Raw genomic sequence first — 21,875 nt, forward strand, 5'->3', positions numbered from 1 at the left:
TCTTCAACCATTATCAGAATCCATGAATGGACAGAAATACAATGTGAAGTCAAAATGATACAACCACCTGAGAATAGAGGTCTGTATGCAACCATGCACAGATTAAATGCCCTGCAGACTTGCTGTCTGAAATGCTTTTCATTGGCTTTCCTTTTTGCTGCTGAGTGAGTTCCTCCTAGTAACTTGACCTTGAATTTCCTATCTATTTTGTATCTGTCAAGGTAGGCTAAGTTTTGTCACAGGACAAACAACCTTCAAAACCCAACCATTTTTTTATTTACTTAAAAATGTGCAATCTTGACATGCTGAGACTCAGCTTATTGGTGGTGTGTTTTCTGTTTTAATTTAAGCCAATGACTTTTACCTATTGTAGTCCCAACTAAGGAGGCTGAGGCAGGAGGATTTTGTGACCTGGGAATTTAAGACAAGCTGGGCAACATAGTGGAACTCCCCATCTCAAAAAAGTAAATCAGACCTACATATCAGAACATGTGGTAGTTTGTCTTTCTGAATCTGAATTACCTCAATATAATAATTTTTATTTAAGATTTTTTATTTGTGTGTGTGTGTACATGTTTTGCTTGCGTGTATATATGTGCACCATACACACCCTCAAAAGTCAGAAGGAAGCATCCCCTGAAACTTTAATTACAGGCTGTTATTAAGCACCTCTTGGATGCTGGGTACTGACCATGGTTCTTCTATAAGAACATCGAGGGCTCTTAACCACTGAGCCATCTCTTCAACCCCAGTGTAGTATTGTTTAGATCCATCTGTTTTCTCTTGTGTTAATTGCTTTAATTTTTATATGTGTGTTTATGTAATACCTCTGTATATATGGGTGTGAGTATTAGAATAGGTTATAAAATGAGAAGGTAATGGAACACATGTAAAATGAAAGCATGGGAGAGGGTCTCAGGAGTGGGGTGGGAGAGAAAAGGTGAGAAGATCAACAGAAATATGTTTGAAAGTGCCACAATGAAACCTAATACTTTGTATGCTGATTTTTAAAAATAAAACTCTTTTATTTTAACTGTGTGTCTGTATTTAGGTTTTTGCATATGAGTACAATGCCCATGGAAACCAGAATAAAATATAGAATCTCCTAAAAGTAGAATTATGGGTGGTTGTAAGCCACCCAGTGTGGATGCTGGGAACCAAACTCCAGTCCTCTGCAAGGGCACTATGAGCTCTTAACCACTAAACCATCTCTCCAGTCCCTAAATATTTTTTGAATAAATAAAATAGTACCTTTCATTTTTTAATGTTTGCCAGCAAGGATGGCTCAGTGGGTAAAAGTGCTTGCCATGGCAGGAGGAAATTGGCTTCTTAGGGTTATCCTCTGACCTTTACATGTGCTGTGACTTGTGGCACCCACACACATGCATATATCTTGCACACACAAATAATAAATAAAAATATAAATACATAAATTTAAAAATGGAATGTTAAGTATGTGAAATCACATTATGCATTCTAGTTTGGGGGCTTTTAATTTCCTTTTATAACTTAACTAGCTTTTCATTTAACTAAAATATCTTTATTGTTCTTAACACTTAATGGATGCACTTGTCATTATATTTTTAGCAAATATAGCCTAATTTCCTTTTTTTCATATAATTTTGTTTCTGTTAACTCCATGAAAGAATAAAACTAATGGCTATGTTGAAACAGGGTATGAAATACTGACTACAGAGGATTATCTGATTTTTTTTGTCTTTTCAAAGTTTTTTTAATGGTAACAATAAACTTACACATATATAATATATATACTCTTTACATATATAAAACTATAATATATTTACTTTTTTCTTCCAAACTTAAAAAACTGTTAATCATTAAATGTTAGTTTCAATAAATAATTTCTTGAACTCTTTGGCAGAATTTCTAGTTTTTTCATTCTTTAAAAAGTCGGTATCCCAGCACTCAGAAAGCAGAGGAAGGTGGATTTCTGTGAGTTCAAGGCCAGTCTAGTCTACAGAGCAAGTTCCAGGACAGTCAGAGCTGTTACACATAGAAACCCTGTCTTGAAAACCAAAATTTTAAAAAAAAGTCAATATTCTGTATAAAATAAATTCAGTGGCTTTTGTTCCATTTTTACTTAACATAACTTTGTGTTGAAAATATTTAAGTAGCCCTGTGTCAAAGTCATTTGATTGGCTTCTACTCTAAATGCTGTCATAAAGAATGAAAGGTATTTTACTAATTGATACATATATTGTTTACATTATGAATATGATCACTTGCACCCATATGACAATTACAATTTTACACTGTGAAATAAATTTTTCCCAATAATTTTGTATAAGTATGTTCCTAGAATACTTTTTTTTAAAGATTTGTATTTATTTTATGTGCATTGGTGTCTCGCCTACCTGTTTGTCTGTGAGGGTGTCAGATCCCCTGAAACCGGAGCCACAGACAGTTATGAGCTGCCATGTGGTTGCTGGGAATTGAATTTGGGTTCTCTGGAAGAGTAACCAGTACTCCCAACAGCTGAGCCATCTCTCCAGCCCCCTTGAATACTTTTTAAAGTTACTTTAAAATTGTGTTTATCTATCAAAAGGTAGCACAAAAACTTATTTTTTTTCCCTTTGTAGAGTTCAGTTCATAGAAATGTTTTCTCCCTCATGCATTCTCTTACCTGGTAACACATTGTAACTTGATTCTACTCCAAGAGAACTTAGAAGGGATTCTAAGTTTTCCTCCACACTGTAATCCAAGTTCACAGTGGGTAACCTAGTTCCTGGTGCCGCAGTTGTCTGTTGAATTTCAAGCTGCCCCTTTGCTCTGTGGTGGAGTGAGGAACTCTTCCTGAGTCTTCTCTGATGTACCCTCCTCCTTTGCTTCCTAGTACTTTGTTCACACTCGGTTTGGAAAATGATAAGCAGAATGAGACAAAACAAGACTGCATGTTTCATGTTTGATTTTTTTTTTCACCAACTTCTAAAAGGAAACAAAATTTCAAGTTAGTAGTGACTACATTTTTACTTCTGAAAATTGACCTAGTTGTCTTATGTACAGCAGGAAGGCTTTGAGGAAGAACAGTGTTGTGAATCCTGAAATATCACTGCCATGTCAGATTTTGGGATATCTACATCTATACCAGGTCTGAGCCAGGTTTTTCTATAAAGGGCCAAATAGTAAATATCTAACCTTTGTAAATGATTTGTTCTCTGTCCTAAGTACTCAGTTCTGCTACTGTAATCTAGAATCCACCATAGATGGTATGAGACGGTGGCTTTGTTCCAGTAAAATGCAAGTGCCTGCAGCAGCAGATGCCCTTGTTCCCCAAAGTGCTGTAGACTTTGGGCAATGGCTTCTCACAACTGTCTGCTAGGGTATCACCCATCCCTCTTCTGTTATTTCATCACTACCTGTACTTTTCTTTGCTGGGGAACAGTGCATGATTATCCTTTATAAAAGTACTGTGAAACAGCATCTTCCTTGAGAGGATAACTTTATGCTTTTGTTTTGTTTTGTTTTTTCTTTTTAGAGTGTGTAGGGAGGTGCATGTGTGTGTGCACCTGTGCATATTGATACAAGGTATCAACACTAGATGGCTTCCTCAGTCACTCTCCACCTTATCTTTTGAGACAGGGTTTCTCACTGAACCCAGAGCTCATCAATTGGCTCTAATTGCTTTCCAGCATCTAGAGATCTGTCTGTCTCCACCCCAACCCTGCTCCCAGCACTAACTAAGGTTACAGATGTAAGATTTCATGCTTTTGCAATAAGCGCTTTACCCACTGAGCCATTTCCCTAGCCTTGAACTTTTTTTATTTTTAGGGGAGGGTGGTGCTTTACATGTGGAGGAATGAGCATACAGGCATGTGGAGGTCATCCTCAGGAATGCTGTTCACCTCCTTTGAGAGGGGGTTTTTCATTGGCATGAGGTTTACCAGTAAGGCCAGATTGCCTAGCCAGTGAGCCTCAGGGATCCTCCTGACCCACCTCTAGTTCTGGGATTACAAAAATATATCAGTGTATCCTGTTTTTTATGTGGCTTCTGGGTACTCTCAATGTTCTCACACTTAGAAGGCAAGTGCTTTACCAAAGGAGCCATCCTTTCAGCTCTAGGACGAGTAACTCTTATTCAGCTGATTTCAAGAATAGTTCAGATCCCTGTATGTAGTAAAGCTGAGAAACAAATTTGAGAAATAGGTTTTTAGGCACTTTTGGTCTGGCAACAGCATTGTGACAGGCTGGTGCAGTAGCCTGGACAGGAAAAGAATCACCTCCACAGTCACCACAGGGGTTGTGTCCAGAGGGTTCAAAATCAGGTAGGCCTTCCAGGCAAGGCCAGCAGTTTCCACAACCTCTCAAGTCAGCAGCTGAGTGAGGTATCTTTATTTAGTGCTCCCCTTCACCTGGCCTGGAAGCCCTCCTTAGTCCTCTGCTTGTCTCTCACTGTCTGTTCCCAGAGATAAAGAGCCTCTGCACCAAGTCTAACCTCCATTCCTTATGAAAACTCACTGACTTAGTTGTAAGAGGGTCCTTATTTCATATAGTAATTGCCGCTTATGGGAAGCTCGCAGTTAACATTATACTAACAGTGAAATGGAATGTTTTCATCTCAGCACTTCTGCCAGGCTCTGCTGGGTTTCTAGCATGTAGTGGCATGATACCAGTGAACAAAAGACATCCAGCCCTCCAGAAAGCTATGACTCTACCTTTCAATAAAACCTTGATTGTCCTTAAAGAAAAATCCAGATTGTAGATTAGTAACATTTTATAATCTCCAGAAATGTTTTTTAATGAGAAACAGGACATAGTTGCTGACAGATTTAATTGTTTTGTCAATGAAAGTTAAGATTACAATTTTAATTCTTAGCAATTATAAACTAGTATTTGTTGAAAATTCATCTAGACTAGACAGGAAGAAGTAAAATAGTTTTATTCACAAATGTAGAAAATCTTGAGGAATCTACTTTAAAAGCTCCTATAATCAGTCAGGTTTCAGGATATAAACTCAATCTATAAAAATCAAGATTATTTCTGTATGATATAAAAAAGCAGAAGCTAAGTCACAGTGTTATTTTGTAATAGCATAAAATGTGAATTACTAGGGACTAACTTATAGAAGGTGGACAAGGTGTCTGCTCTGAAAAATGACCTCTGAAGAAATGGAGTGAACCCTTTGTAATGAAACTGTTTACTATATATGGATCAGATACCCAAGGGGGCTAGAGTCTCAGTTCTCCCCAGATTGATCTACACACTTGTCAAATCCAGTCCTAATCTACCAGCTGTTTTGGTAAAAATTCACCATCTGAACCAGGCATAGTGGCACACCTGTAATTCAGTTGGGGTCAGCGTGGGTGACGAGATCCTGTCTCAGCATCACATTGTAGTTTATGGTAGAATTTTTAAAGCACATACAACACCCTGGATTCAGTCTCTAGTTCTTTTAAAACGCCAAAGAAGGACTGGTGAGATGACCTAGCAGGTGAAGGTGCTTGCCACGAAGCTTCACAACCTGAGTTCCGTCCTTGGGACCCAGAAGTTGTCCTCTGACCTCCACATGTGCTCTGTGGCATGTGTGTGCATGCACAGTCACATGCACACACAGTAAATAAGTAAATATAATTATAAAAATAAAATTATAAAGAAGAAAATGTTTCGTGATATATAAAATCATATGAAGTTAAAATCTTATTTTTTCAATATAAAGTTTTGTTGGAACACAGTGTGCTTGTTTGTATTGTTTATGGCTTTGTACCACAAGCTGAGATCAGGCCTGCAAGATGTATAATTTAGACTCAAGAGCATAAGTTTTTATTCAAAGCTTAGAGCAATGCCTCTGAATTGGGGATGATTTGTATAACAGTGTCTAACATGTATAGACATTTTCAGTCATCATAGTTGGGAGCAGTTCACAGGTATCCAGTGTGAAGAGGCAGAGGGTACTACCAGTCATCCTACAGGGTACAGTCTTGCACAATGAAGAATTAGCTGAGCAAAATATTGGTAGTGCTGAAATAGAGCAACTCTGCTTGTTAGAAAGTTACTCTAGGTTTTAATCATGACACTGAAATGTTATTATAGGCAAAACATACTGCATTTTAATTGGATGGAATTAATGGTTATCAAAAGGAAGAGTGGGAAATTAGTTGTTTTCATATGATAACCTCCTTCTTAAAGGTTTTTTTGTTTGTTTGTTTGTTTGTTTTAATGATTGGAGAGGCCATGCGGCAGTGGTGTATACCTTTAATCCTAGCACTCGGGAGGCAGAGCCAGGCAGATCTCTGTGAGTTCGAGGCCAGCCTGGGCTACAGAGTGAGTTCCAGGAAAGGCGCCAGAGCTACACACAGAGAAACCCTGTTTCAAAAAAAGAAAAGAAAAGAAAAAAAATTCCACCATTAAACCCTGTTTCAAAAAAAAAGAAAAGAAAAGAAAAGAAAAAAATTCCACCATTAATGACTGGAGAGACAGCCGTGTGTGCTGGGAACCGAACGCTTGTATTTTTGGTTGAGCCTAACCTTTAACAGCTCAGCCATCTCTCCAGCCCCTTCTTGAAGTTTTTCTCCTAACTCCAGACTTACTTTTTTTTTTATCTGTTTCCAATTCTAGTACATAAGTGTGTTAGGGAGGAATAACCCAGATACGGTATCCTTCGTTTGAATATCTGGCATGTGACAGTAATGTTGATGTCATATTGTCCATCTCCAGTATGTAGCTTATGTATTCCAAAGTGTTGGGTTTATGTTCACCCTTCAGTTTGATGGTTCTTTTCTCATTTCTGAGAATTAAACCTGGGATCTTTCACATTCTAGATAACCACTCTACCACTCAGCTGACACCTCCAGCCTTTTCTTCATTTTGAGACGGTGTGTCCTAAGCTACCTCTATGGTCTCAAAGTTGAAGTCCTCCTGCCTCAGCCTCCTAGGCAAAACCATACACCACAGCATTTCTGTTGTGCTCAGGTGACACTGTTGTTCCTTAGCGTTCTACATAGGGCAAGTGCTGCTTCACTGTATACAGCTCACTTTGACTGGGTCTCTGATATCATCCATGTTTCCACTAATAGAGAACTGAGTATCCCCTTCCTCACTATCTGTGTCCATATAATACTGTTGGAAAGTTCTTCCTTTGGCCAAGCCTATTCACGTGATAGTCCATAAGAGATTAAAAATAAACAACATGTCCAAAGTTTTCTTCTGAATTCATATTTTAACGAGTGCTTTAAAAATAAATTCACATTTGTAAAAATACCTGTTTTAAAAACCAAATGGTACATAAAGTGTATATAGATGAAAAGACAAGCTGTCCTAATCATAGTTTATTACAAGCATCGCCAAATATTTGTATCAAGGGACAAAGAGTAACTATTTGGGGTTTTGAGATCCATAGTCTATGTCCTAGCTTTTCAGCTTGCTTCTTATGGCCCCAGAGTAATCCTCAATACCATTTGACTGGGTGGGCCTATCGATGTTCTGATAGTGCTGTGTTGAGCAAGCAGAATTTGCTATTTGGGCCATGACTTACCAGCCCCAAATTCAGTATATCTTTCATGACCTCTTCTAGATACATGTGCTCATATATATTTAAACATATATTATATATAAATTAAATATATATATATATATATATATATTTAAACATAAACGGGAACAGTCCAACCTTTTTCATCCCAGTCAGCAAGAAATTCTGAGCATATGGGTACACATGTCACTATGTTCAAAACAGTCGATTCAGCCTGTTTTCCTCTTGTAAATTACTTAACAAATTTGGTATCTGATAGTTTAACATTTCTCTTAGTGTTTTTTGAAACAGGCTCCATTACAGTCTAGGTTCTTCTTCGCCTTTCTATGTAGCTGAAGTTATCCTTAAGTTCCTCATCTTTCTGTTTCTCCATCCCACATGTTGGTATTACAGCTGTACATCACCATACCTGGCTACTCAGAAACATTCTTAGTCAAACATCTTCTGGAAGCATTTTTATATTCTTAATTTTATTTTTAAATTTAGAAATAACATATTAGTAGAGTCTCTGTTTTTTTAACTTACTGTTTTGGCCTTTTATGTTGCTTGGCATTTATAAATTAGTTTTGTCAAATTTATTAATCAGTGCTAAAGCTATGTTATGTGCATATTCAACTTCAGAGGTGTCTGACTTCGCTGGTGCTTTCATCATTAGGTAGAGACTTTCTGTATCTCTGTTAGTGCTCCAGTAAGAGCTACTTTGTCTAATATTAATGTAGCTACTTTCTTTTGGTAATGTGTGCTTGGCATTTTTGTACCATTTTGCTTTTAGCCTTTCCATAGTATATTTTTTCATAAGTTCTTTGAATTTTAATGCTGTCTGACAATCTTTGTATTTGATAGGAACATGAAATCTCTTTATACTTAATGTTATACTTTACTGCTTTCTGAGCAATACAAGAGCCAGGATGGCTTTCATTCCAGTTACCCCATTCTGGCATAAAAGCTGTTTTCATCATATGCTTTCATTATATATGTTAAACATAGCATATCAATAGATTATCATGAAAAGGTTGTTTTACTTTTCAGGCTGGCAAAATCACTCAGTGAATAAAGGTGCTTGCCATCAAGCCTAATAACATGAGTTTGATCACAGGAACTCACACAATGGAAGGTGAGCACTGACTCCCCCAAATTGTCCTCTGACCTTCACACGTACACCATTGCAAACATGTACAAACACAATAAACAATAAATGTAAACAAGAAGATTGTTGTCATTGCTCTGTATCAAAAAACCATTTAGATCAGGCTTTTTGAGTCTCTTCACTTATTAAGATTTGGGCCCAGATTATTCTCTTTTGAGGACTGTGTATTATAGGGTGTTTAACAGCATTCCTGGCCTCTTTCACTAGCATGTTCTCATGACAACCAAGACCACTTTCAGACTTTACCAAATGACCTGCTCCTCATCTGAGAGCCACTTCCTTAGATTCCGCTAAACACTTACACTTTTTCTTTTCATCCTTTCCTGTGTCTCCAGACCTTTATTTGAGTTTTCCTTCTCATTCAAAAAATGTCTTATAGTAATTCATTTTTAAAGTTCTATTAAAGATCGACTCTTTTTTTCAACTGAAAATGGTCTTATACTAACTTAGTTCTGAAAGCACACATTTGCTGGATAGATTCTGAGGTTAACGTTTTTAAGAAACCATTTCTGTCTGTTTGTTTGCATTGATTCTACTTTTTGTTTTGTTTCATTTTGAAACAAGGTTTCGTGTAGTCCAGGCTGGCCTCAAACTTAATGTATAATCATGGATGACCTTGAATTTCTAATCCTTTTGCCTACACTTTCTACAAGATCACCATGACTTCCTTTGTTGGTTCAATTGAGAATTCATAACTCAATCAAACTACTTCCTTAAAAATAGCATTTTTTCTGACCGTTTTCTGGATGTTCTCTTTAGCCTTCAGATGTTTACTCTGATGCATGTAGAAAGTATGATTCTCTTAATTCTATTATATTTGGGATTCATGATACATTCTGAATTCATGCTGGATTTGTTTGTTTGTTTGCTTGTTTGAGATAGGTTTTCTCTGTGTAGCCCTGGCTGTCCTGGAAGTCACTCTGTAGACCAGGCTGGCCTAGAACTCACAGAGATCTGCCTGCCTCTGCTTCCCAAGTGCTGGGATTAAAGGCATGCACCACCACTGCCCAGCTGTATGCTGGATTATTACTTTTTTTTTTTTTTTGTCAAATTTGGGTAGTTTTTGTTTTGGTTGTTGTTGTTCGTCTCTTTATGCTTTAGTACTCTACCCTTAAGAACTACAGTCATTTGTGCAATAGCTTTTTGTTGTGTCTTCCACATCGCTCTTGGTTGTATTCTTGTTCTTCTGTTTGAAACATGATTCATCCTCACAAGTCTAAGTGGCCTGCCTTATTAATACTCTCTTCAGCTGTGGCTTATGCATTGTTAAATTCATCTGTTGGCCTCCTTGTTTCTTTTATTGTATTTCTTAGTTTTCAGTAAACTATTTTTATTTTCAATTCTATACTACAATTTTTAATTTCATATTCTACTCTGTGTACATTTAGTCATGTTTGTCTTAAAGTCTGTCTGAAGATCAGGTTTTCTGAGCCCTCTTTTTGTCTGTATCTATCATCTGTTCTTAGAACTTCAACCATGTTCTTCCACCTCTTCCTTTGTCTGATGCCTTTTGAATTCATGCCAGACATTATATAAACACTCATGAAATGGTAGGGCCTGGGATGATGTATTTTCTGTCTAAAGATTTTCACATTTTGAGTGTGGTGTTGCAGACACTGTCATTAATGTCGAGTGATTTGAAGCTGGCCATCACTGTATCCAGTGTCTTCACACTGGGTCTTGTTTTGCTAATATCACCAGCTAGTCTTTGTTCTGTTTCTCTCCGGCCTTGTGAAGCTATTTGAAAGCTCTGTTAAGCTCTCAGCCACCTCTTCTGGAATCCACAGATGTTTCCAGAAGCAAAGCAGTTTCAGACCTGAGACAGTCTGGGTTTCAGTCTTATTCCAAACACTGGCTCTGTTGTTTTTCTCATCTTCCTATTTGTTCTCAGCAGATGAGTAGATCCATTTTCCTTGCCAGAGGAAGCGCCTTCAGATTCCTTTTGTTCTTTGCAGAAATATAGATTTTTTTTCTCGTAGACATGGTAAAAATTTGTGAATCTTAAATGTCTAAAATATCTTGTTTGGTTGAAACTAGAATTATAGCTTCAAAATCATTTTTCCTTGAATACTTTTCAGATACTGGCTCATTATTTTCTTTCTCTCAGAGTTTGTTTTCCTTTTGTTTTCCTTTGATACAGGGTCTTGCTATATAGTGTGGCTAGCCTAGAGCTAACAATGTACACTAGGCTGACCTTGAACTTGTGGTGGTCCTCCTGCCATGGCCTCCAAGTGTTAGAATTATAAGTGTGAGCTACCACACCCAACTTGTTCCTTTCTTGCAGTATTGTGGAGAAGTGAATTCAGTTCTCATCCCTTTGTAGGAAGCATTTTCAGTCTATCTTCTGTGGAAATGCTCTATTTTTAGTATGTCTTTAGCATTTGTAAGATTTGCTATGAGGAATAAATTATTGATATTTCCTACTTGAAATTCTTGAAACCCTAAAACTTCCTTCTCTGATGAACTCTCTGTGCTTCCCATGCTTAGTCATAGACTTATCCCACCCATCCTCCATTCCTCCCCCGACACTAGGAATGAAGGAATGAAGCCTGGGGCATTAGGGATGCCAGCCAAGCACCATACCACTGAGCTACAGCCCAGCCCCATTCTCCATCTTTAAATTATCCCTATCTTCTCTTGAATGACTCCCTAGTTTTGCCTGGCAAGGAGCTCTTGCTTCCCAGTGTACACACACACTCAAGCTTTTTACTAGCATATCTTCTGTTATTTCTAGGAACCTCAGAGACAAGAAGGCTCAATGTATATCTGGCTTCCCCTCTTGAATCTCAGTAGTTCTTTTTGTGGCTTCATCTGATAAAATCTTCTAAACCAGGATTCACCTGGTTTCACCCACGTGGACTTGCCTGTGAATCATCTGAACTCTGCAGATAGCAAAGATGTCTTCATGTCAACTCCAGCATCAAACTTTTTTTTTTTTTTTTTTTTTTTGGGGGGGTTTTTTTTTTTCGAGACAGGGTTTCTCTGTGTAGCTTTGCGCCTTTCCTGAAACTCGCTTTGGAGACCAGGCTGGCCTCGAACTCACAGAGATCCGCCTGGCTCTGCCTCCCGAGTGCTGGGATTAAAGGCGTGCGCCACCACCGCCCGGCCAGCATCAAACTTTTGTCCAGGGTATTTATTTGTATAAGATCTCTGGTCATTTAAAAATCATTACTGTAGGTCACTGAAATTAAATCATGTTTAAAGTTTTATGATCTGCTTTAGTTTCAGAAAAACTAGTTTGCAGAATGTAAAGAAGGAACAAGGTTATTGGCACCTGGAGTCAACTCTTATAGTGAAGTAATGCAGGAAAGCAGGAGCAATGACCGCAATTCCGATGTCAGCCTAGGGGCAGGGAACACTGGATTTGCTGAGTAGGGCAGTGGGCCCTCATGGACACATAGCATGAACATTCTGCATCATGTACACTGACTGTTTTTTTCTTTGACAGTCATACTTGTAATATATGAGGGTCATGAAAAATCTAATTCTGGACCTGAGACCCTCTAGATAATCTCTAGGGGCCTCTGGGCAGGTGAACTGTGCCATCCCTGGGCCTTCTATAAGCTCTCACTTGTCAAGGAATTGTGTGAGTGCTAGGAGAGAGCAGGTCTGCTCAGCTAGATGCCACACTCTCCAGGACAGGGATCCTGAGGCTACTCTCCTAGTTTGTCTCCCTGGTCCCAGTGAACTCATTTTCACTTAACTCTGAAATCGAAATAGATTGGTTCAGAAGTAAATTGACAAAACGGTCTTAATTTAAACAAATTCAGGATCTAGTTTAAATAAATTTTGAGAAATGGCCCTCAATACTAATTGATATTCACTGGATTATAGAATTTTGTTTTTCATTTAATATTTTAATAAGCAACTTTATAATCATGTTTCTAGATACTCTAATCACAATATTACTTTCACCAAGTAATGCTTTTACTTTTTTGACCTTTTATGTTTATCCAAAAATTGAATATCTATAAACTCCAATTAACTTATTTTCTCTATTAAAATTTTTTCATTTGTTTTAAGTAAACTTTAAAAGTATACATAATTTTCAATATATCTATGAAGTCACAAGTTATCCTTCATGTGAGCAAGCCGACTTAAAGTGGAAAATGCTTTTAATTAAACATTAATGTTCCTTTAGAACTGAGAAAATTAAAGCTTCGAATCAGTTGATAATTCTACTCATCACATAATCCTAGCTAAACATATGAAAATAGTTTATAATTCCTTAACATTTGAAATACTGGGGGGAAAATCCTCCTGAAAAGAAAGAAGTAAACAAAACAAAGCATACTTTTAACTTTTCACTCTATTAATTACAGAGATACTTTCTCAAGGATTAAACATATTTGCACACAAAATACCCAGATATTAAAGCCACGCCACATGCTGTAGTAGAAACTTAAAATTTAAAACATGTTTACCTGGAAATCTAAACTAAGTAGGCTTTGCTTGGTGTCATTTAAGTCTCCCGCTGAAAATGAAACAAAACCAGAACTTTCTTTAAAAACAAAGAACAGAAGGGAATGTTGAAAAATATTAGCTGACTTCTTAGTCAGATCTAAAATAGCTGCTTCCCTTGGGGATAAATGCCTTTCAGTTCTTTGTGTGGAAAAATCAGCCAAAGAAGTAACCAGGGAAAATGGTTACCAAGGGAAATTTTTTACTTTTTTTCAAATCACAGGAAAAGTGGAAAACATCAGCAGGGAGTTGGGGCGGGGGTTGAGGAGAACATTTCCTTTGCAGGCTGAAAAGGCAGAACTAGAGTCACAAAAGTGATCTGAAACAAATTTGTGGCTTTCATAGGCTGTTTGCATGAAAATATTGCATAGATTTTGAAGTTCAGACTACCCAGCACACCACTTGAGATTTGTCAGGGTTACAGTGGTAGTGTTCTCATTCACCTAAAGGCTGCGTGAGTCTCCAGTCCTGTTTAAATTGAGTAAATTTCAACTTACTAAGGAAACCAAAACTGGTCACATATTAATGTCATTAGAAATTATGTAATTTTAGTGGTTGAGTGGTGGTACATACCTATAATCCCAGCACTTAGGGGTAGAGGCATTGGGAGTTTTAAGATTAGTCGAGGTTATATATGGAGTCTGAGCCAGCTTAGACTACATGAAACCCTATCTCAAAAATATTAATTTCATATATACATACATGCATTCACACACATATACATACATATGCATACATACATATTCCTAGCTGACCTGGAACTCACTGTGTAGACCAGGCTGGCCTTGAACTCACAGAGGATCTACCTGTCTCTGTCTTTAAGTCCTGAGATTAAAGGTTTGCACCACCATACCTAGATAAGTTGTGTGTGTGTGTGTGTGTGTGTGTGTGTGTGTGTGTTATACATATATTTTTTTTCTTTTTTTTTTTTTAATGTACAAGGGAGCGGTAAGGCTCTTCATTACCAGTTACTCCAGCAAATTAATGGTGTGCTTTGGCCTCAGGTTTCTTCATCTCCCCATGAGCAAGTTAGAAACAAATCAATGTCAAGCCCAACACTGCTGGCTGTGGATGCCTGAGTTACTCTGAAAAACCTAGTGAGTGTTCAGCATAGTACATGAAAGTCAAGTGCTATCAAGGCACATAGATTTGAAATTTAGAAATAATAAAAATGAAGATTTAACATATGTAGGGAACACTCACAACATACTTATTTATCATAAGATAAATGACTTATGTAGTAAATTATAAATGACCTCTGAATATCAGTTTTAGAAACAAGAAAATAGTGAATAAATTCCTTAATTTTTTGTTGTTTTTTTTTTTCTTTATTTTTAATGTACTTTATTTCAGTAACAAAATACTGGTTCTTCCATAAACATACAAAATTCACACTGTTAATCATTAAGTTAAAGGTCCAGGCTGGAAGCTCGTCCTCCGACGTCCGATAATCCCTAGATCACTAGGTCTTTCTTCTCTCTTCTCTGCTGGAGTCCACCCAAGCTGACATTTAAATAGAAAAATCTCTGCTATCTCCTCAGTTCTCTTTCTTCTCCGACCTCTTCTTCTTCTCCTCAGCTTGCAGTTTCGCTTCCAGACTTTTCCTTTGGTACATTTTCACTCCCACAAAGGCCAATTCACTCCCGCAAAGGCCAGTGTTGTTTTTTTGTTTTTTTGTTTTTTTTTTTTTGTTTTTTGACACAGGGTTTTCTCTGTGCTTCAGCTCCGCCTGTCCTGGAACTCACTCTGTAGACTAGGTGTCCTCGAATTCACCAAGATCTTGCCTCTGCCTCTCTGGTGCTGGAATTAAAGGCATGCACCACCACCACCTGGCTGGCTATGCCTTTAAATTTTTGAAAGGAATTTATTTTTCAATCAAAAAGTCATTGCAAGGCAAAAAGGAAAAACAAACAATTCAACTGACAAATGGACAAAAACATTAAATTAGAAGTTTGTAGACTAGGAAATGCCAGTGGTTGGTGAAAGCCAGTTTTCCAACATCAGTAAGAGTCAAGAAGTGTTCACTGAGATGTGTGCTATCACCCCCAGTATGAAATGTTGAGACAGAACAGAGGTAGTATGAACACCATCATTTTAAAATAATCCAAATAACCCCCACATACTTGGTAATCATAAGTCACAGCCTGATTTGTTCTGTTGAAGGAGAATTGTGTTCGTGGCATGCTGTGTGTGGCAAACAGAAATCATTCTATTGAGGACAGCTAATAAAAAACAGTACTGTCTGCCCGTGAGTCACTTCTAGAAATGCATTATAGGAACATCTTTCCATGCAGAGGTGTGCCTTGGGGTAGTACTTTGAAGCACTCTAACTATGGACTTTATGGGAAAACAAACAAAAAGTAACCCAGTTGTATATTCGGAACAATGTACTACAAAACTCTTTGGAAACTAAAATAACATTAATACTGTCATGTGAAGTTGTCCCCAATATACCAAGAGGAAAAGGGAAATATTCAAAGCAATATATGTATTATCTTTTGATATATATGATTTTGCATCTTTCTGGAGAGCAGATTAAAAGTGATAAACAAAAATTGATAATAATATTTATCCCCAGATGATGAAATTATAAAGATAATTCTCTATGTAATTCATTATTTTGTCAATGTTTTGTGCTTTTTATAACCAGATGAGGAAAGAATAACTATTTAAAACAGTATAAACAAAAAACTCTCTTTTTAAAAAATTTTGTGTGTGTGTTGTCTGCATGTATGTCTGTTTACTATGTGTATTCACTGCACACAGAGGCCAGAAGAGGACATCATGTCCCCTGGAACTGGAATTACAGACAGTTGTAAGCCCCTCTGTGAGTGCTAGGAAACTGAACCCTGGTCTTCTGCAAGAGCAGCCACTGCTCTTCATGGCTAAGCCATCTTTCTGACTCCTTAAACAAAAGTAACTCTTTAGAGGCATAGAGGAATAACAATAACTATCATGCTGAGATTGACATGGTTGGAAAAAAACAGTTTTAAGATTTCTGAGGTCACTGCTACAGGTTTGTGGTTTAATGGATGATTACATGAGCTGCTTTTCAGAAACTGTTTTAACCACCCTAATACATGGAAAATGCTGGTGTTATGGTTTTTCCTTCTCTCTTATTATTGTAGGCATAATTAAGTTCTAAAACTTGGCTACTGTAGTGCTCTGAAAGAGTATAGTGTTTGCCACTGAAGACTATGCAGAAAGTGAGCATCAGCCATGCCAAAAGGGAGTAAGCCTTTCAGTCATTTATTTCACTTACCACTGAATTCATTTAAGCTGGTTAGTATTTATTGTCAACACAAACTGGAGTCACCTCGGGAGAAGGAACCTAAGTTGAAGAATTGCTTCTCTAAGATTGGTCTGTGGACATGTCTTTGGGGACTTGTCTTTGATTAGTGACTGATATGAGAAGACCCAGCCTACCGAGGGCAGCATAATCTCTGAGATGATCCTGAATTGTATATAGAAAATTAGCTGAGAGAACTAGAGAGCAAGTCAATAAGTAGTTTTCCTACATGATTTCTGCCTCTGTTCATGCTTGAGTTCCTGTCCTGACTCCCTCAGTGACAAATTGTAACCTGGAAGCATACAGTTACTTTTGGTCTTAGTGTTTATCACAGCAACAAAAAGCAAACTACAACAGAAATTGGTACCAGAAGTGGGGTGTTGCTCTGATGGGCCTGACCATGTTATTGGTGGGAGGTTGGGGGACAGTGAAGATTTTGGAACTTTGATCCAGAAAAGCTATTGAGAGCTGAGAGCTTAATGAGCTGTTCTTTGGGAGCTTGGAATGCAGAGACAATGCAGAGAGAAATGCTGACAATGGAGGGCCATTGTGAAGTTTCAAAGGAAAGAAAACATCTTTCAGGGATGTGGTTGATATATTGTCACCTCAATAAACTTATCTGGGGCTCAGAGAACAGAACAGTCATAATATTAAACATAGAGGATAGGCAGTGGTAGCACACGCCTTTAATCCTAGCATTCCAGAGGCAGAGATCCAACTGGATCTCTGTGAGTTCAAAGCTACACTGGAAACAGTCAGGCATGGTGACTCATACCTTTAATCCCAGGAAGTTATGGCAGAAAGGTATATAAGGCGTGAAGACCAGGAACTAGGCTGGTTAAGCTTTTAGGCTTTAAGCAGCACAGTTCAGCTGAGTTCCATTTGGATAAGGACTCAGAAGCTTCCAGTCTGAGGAAACAGAATCAACTGAGGAACTGGCAAGGTGAAGAAGCTGTGGCTTATTCTGCTTCTCTGATCTTCCAGCATTCACCCCAATACCCAGCTCCACGTTTGTTTTTATTAATAAGACCCTTTAGGATTCATGCTACACAGGGATGTTCATATAGAATCTCTGTGGTTACTGTTTAAGTGGGGCTGAAAAATTAGCTGTGATTAACAAGAAATCAATACTACTGAAGTGAAACCTTCTATGCTTTACTGGGAAACTGGTTGCTGGTTAGCTGAGGGTAAAAACTTAACTGTGTTGTATAAGAGGCCAGCACCATTGAAGTAAATGGAAAGAATTCCCTTAGGGTCAGAATAAAGATCCATGGTCCAACAGGAAGCCAAGACTGTACATCAAGCTGGCAGCAGAATTTGGCAAATAATGTGTAAGAGTCTCCCACGTGATACTGGTTTTGAAGACATGAAAGGGTCATGGAGAGAAGCTAAAGCTTGACACTGGGTGGCAAGGTCACTGGAGTTCCTAAAGAGAGACCAAAAGATGCCAACAGTGAAGAGACATTCTCAGTTGCAGTAGAGATCCCAGGATACTGAGGACTGTGAGATCCACCAAGAAGCAGCAAGTGTGGAATGGAGCTGGTCTTAGAAAGCTTTGTGTACTGCGGATGGCATCGCTGGAGAAGTGGATATGCCCAAGCCTTTTGCAGCCAAAACATCATGAGGAACTCCCAGATGTCAAACGCACAGCTGCAGGGTTTGAGCTATACCAACAGACTGCAGTTTTGCTTACATGTGATTTTTATTCCCTGTTCTTCTCTTTTGGAGTAAGGAAATATTCTAGTAAGTAAGTACTTTTTTTAGAAGCCCACAGTTAAGAAACTTCAGAGTGCAACTTCTAAAGTTGTATTGTATTTTATATTATGATACTAATATGAGATCTTGGTGACAAACAAGAAAGAAATTATTAAGGCTTAAGGTGATGTGTTCGTGTACAAGGTGACAAGGAGTCTACTTGTCAGATTCAGCTGTCAACTTGACAAAGCCCAGAGTTATGTGAGGAAGTCTCTGTTGGGGGATGTCCTTAATCAGATTGGCCTGTGGGCATGTCTGTGCAGTGTTTTCTTCTCTTGTTGTGTTTCAGGAGGTTCTCTCTTTTAACTTAGAAGAATAAACATGACACATTGTTGAGTGACAGACAGGAAATTACCAATGTTTATGCCTTGTGGATGTATGAGTAGATATGAAGGCTGGTATATCTGATTAAAAATTAACCACAGTTTTATAGAGAATTTTATAGGTTATGTTATTTTATTCATAATTACTTTTTATAATTCCTGAATATTTGTCTACTCAGAAAAATAAGACTATTTCTATTTTACACGTACAACAAAACAAAACAGAAAGAGCTCCTTAAATAACAACTGCTTTGATCACATAGGTTTTCAGTCAATCCCTTTAACTAGTAATTTACTATTTTTACACTGCTGTTCTATAACAAGGCAGGAAATTCTAATGGATTTGATTCCTTCTTCATCTCTGCAGTTTCTCCCTCCTCTCAACTCCTGCCCTCCCCTCCCCTCCCCTCCTCTCACCTTCTGGATTTCGACACATAGGGTTTTTTTGTTTTGTTTTGTTTTGTTTCGTTTCTAAAGATGGGGTCTCTATCTACATAGCCCTGGCTATCCTGAAACGTACTATATAGACCAGGCTGGCCTCAAACTATTAGAGATCAATCTACCTCTGCCTCCTGGGTGCTGGGATTAAAGATATATGCCACTATGAATGGTCACATCCCTTTTTTTTTTTTTAAATTAATTACATCATTCCCCTCCATTCCTTTTCCTTCCTCCAAGTCTTCCATGTCCCAACCCCTCAAATTCCTGGCTGCTGCTTCTTTAATTGTGTGTGTGTGTGCGCGTGTGCGCGTGCGCGTGCGCGTGTGCGTGTGCGTGTGTGTGTGTGTGTGTATGTGTGTGTGTGATCTCCTATTCTCAGCATTTCTTAGTTGCCTATAGTTCTTGGTATAAGGTTGAGGCCATGTGCGCTTTCTGGAACTTTCCCTCATTCACATTAACATGTCTCTCAGTGTCATCCTTGTTCAGCTCATGTTTAGGCAGCCATGTTGTTGAGATTTGGGGGGATGTAGCTTCTGGCATTGTAGGAGACACAATCTGACAGCAATCTCCCTGTTCTTCTGACTCTTACCATCTTCTTCTCTTCCACAATGACCCCAGAGCCTTGAGTGTAGGAGTTGTTGTAGATATATCAGTAGGGACTGTGCTCCACAACTCTGCATTTTGATCACTTATGGTTTTCTTTAATGGCCTCCATCTGTTGTAGAAAGAAGAAAACTCTCATCTGCAGAGAAGGTGAGGACAACACGTATCTATGGGTGTAAAGACCAATGTTTAGAATATAGTTAGAGATCTTGCTGGTTCGTCAGGTGTCAGTTGTAGGTTATCCTTTAATATCCACAGCTTCACTAGTCTTAAGGTAGTTGACTGGATTTGCAATAGCAGGCTGACTTCTCTCTCGTTGAGCAGGTCTTAAGTCCAATTAGAGAGCTCCTGGTTACCACCAAGGGCTGTGTGCCACTACTGCGTGCACCCTCAGGGTTACTGTGAGTTTGTGGCCAGCTTGGTCTACATAGCAAGTCTGGGGATAACGAGGGCTACATAATGAGATATCTCAAAAGTAAATAGATAAAGTAAGTAAACATATGCATTTTCTATATCCTCATTGGCAGAATCAGGTACTCGCCCAGTCCCTGTTATAGCACACTATTATGGAATACTCCCTTTGTACACTGTAAAGATTTGTCACTGGAATTGGTTTAATAAAACGCTGATTGGCCGGTAGACAGGCAAAAAGTATAGGCAGGACAGCCAAACTGAGAATGCTGGGAGGAAGAAGGGTGGAGTCAGGAGATGCCAGACAGCCAAGGAAGCAGGATGTGCAGAAAATGAGATAACGAGCCATGAGCCATGTGGCAAAGCATGGATAAGAAACATGGGTTAATTTAAATGTAAGAGTTTGGTAGTAACTATCCTGAGCTATCAGCTAAGCATTTATGATTAATATTAAGCCTCTGTATCAGTTGTTTGGGAACTGGTGGGCGGGACAGAAACTTCAACCAACAGCACATGACAGATGGAGACGCAGATGGGAGAGAAACAAAAGGAGGCAACATATATGAGAACTTCCTGGGCACTAGCCTGTTCTGTCCTAAGCAGTGAACACATGTGATTTCACTAAATTCTTAAATCATATTACATGCGTTATTATCTTCCATTCTATAATGGAGCAAAATTAAGGTGCCACAAAAGCAAAATGAGGAAACTGAATGGGGTTAAACTACCTAATGTTGGTTAAATGGGAAAGATGACCAGCTAGTCTGATTTACTTTTCTTACAATGCTCAAGACATTATCGCTGGTCAGTGCTTCCTTCCTGAGCAGCCTCTGAAGGGCATGTGAATAGACTTCCACTCTCTTCGTTACTGGGTCTCTACATCACAAAACTCCACAACTGCTGATGAAAGTCAGTTCCTCACTGCTAGGACAGATTTGACAACAGGTAGCTGCAGTCAGGACCTGAGTCAGACCTAAGCCCAGTGACTTACTGAATCTACATGAGTTACATGCCCTTTCTGGCACTCAGATGGCTGATCTTTAATGCAAGGCCATTAGAGAATTCTTAGGTTGTTTCTCTCAGGCTTTATAGGGTGTGGTGTTCTTGCCTTGGAAAACAGGCAGCCCAGAGCATTCAGAATTGTTATTTTCCCTGTAATTTCCCTGCTGTAACCCCTGAAGCCCATGCTTAGTGAGGGACTGGTGAGAGAATTACACATATGGTAGTTTGAGCATTGTTGGGAATGAAGATTCTTTTCCACTGATACACTGTCTGAAGGAGATGGCTGTAAACCAGGGTGACCACAATATTTACAAAGGTATGTAATGAAAAAAGAAGACTTTGGCAACTAATGTAACTCCATCACTCATGGGGAGGATAAAGAGACATTCACTTGAGGTTTAATAAATCAAAACATAGTGTTTGTCCACAGCTTCAATTTTTCCCATTACTGGTAGATGATGTCATCGTTTTCATTTCCCTTAGAATCTTTTTGTGTCCAGGAAAAGAAAATTAATATTAACTGTATTTATTATCATATCTTCCTATTTTATGGTGAATTTTAGTTTTAATTTTGCCATTGTCTGGCTGGATCTGCATTTTTAAAAGGCCCCGGTGATTGTATTGTGCTTTATGAAGCAAACAGAAGGAGCAAATCTAGAAGCAGGGCACCACTGAAGAGGTTGTGGTACACTAAGGAAAGCCCTATTTTGGATAAGCAGCTTAGTTCAGATGAAGCATTACTGACCAAGACAATGGCAGTGCTGTGGATCCTTGGCACCAGTCACCCTGTTCATCTCTAAATTAGGAGTATACACAGCAGATTCATGGCATCCTCTCATGAGTATGTAAACCTCAGCACTATTATGCAGCAATTTCCTCCCAGATAAAGCCTTCAGTCCTGGAGGGGAGCTTATTAAGATGCAAACTTTCCTAAGGAGAGGTGAAACACTCTACATT

General features: G+C 38.4%; 2 protein-coding genes across 2 annotated transcripts in view; one reads left to right on the forward strand and one right to left on the reverse strand.

Annotated features, from left to right (window-relative positions):
• The window catches only part of Ecm2 (extracellular matrix protein 2), a 41,731-nt gene extending 27,844 nt beyond the window's left edge, over nucleotides 1-13,887 (reverse strand). Inside the window, exons 1-2 of the mRNA XM_052727294.1 lie at nucleotides 13,058-13,887; nucleotides 2,645-2,946 (exon numbers count right to left, since the gene is read on the reverse strand). Coding sequence (XP_052583254.1) covers nucleotides 2,645-2,921 — 277 coding nt within the window. The 5' untranslated portion in view covers nucleotides 2,922-2,946; nucleotides 13,058-13,887. The remainder of the gene's footprint in view (nucleotides 1-2,644; nucleotides 2,947-13,057) is intronic.
• The window catches only part of Cenpp (centromere protein P), a 214,727-nt gene that overhangs the window by 160,616 nt on the left and 32,236 nt on the right, over nucleotides 1-21,875 (forward strand). The window lies entirely within an intron of this gene.

Source organism: Peromyscus californicus, unplaced genomic scaffold (genome assembly GCF_007827085.1).
Source record: "Peromyscus californicus insignis strain IS unplaced genomic scaffold, ASM782708v3 Scaffold_8__1_contigs__length_139910024, whole genome shotgun sequence".
NCBI lineage: Eukaryota > Metazoa > Chordata > Mammalia > Rodentia > Cricetidae > Peromyscus > Peromyscus californicus.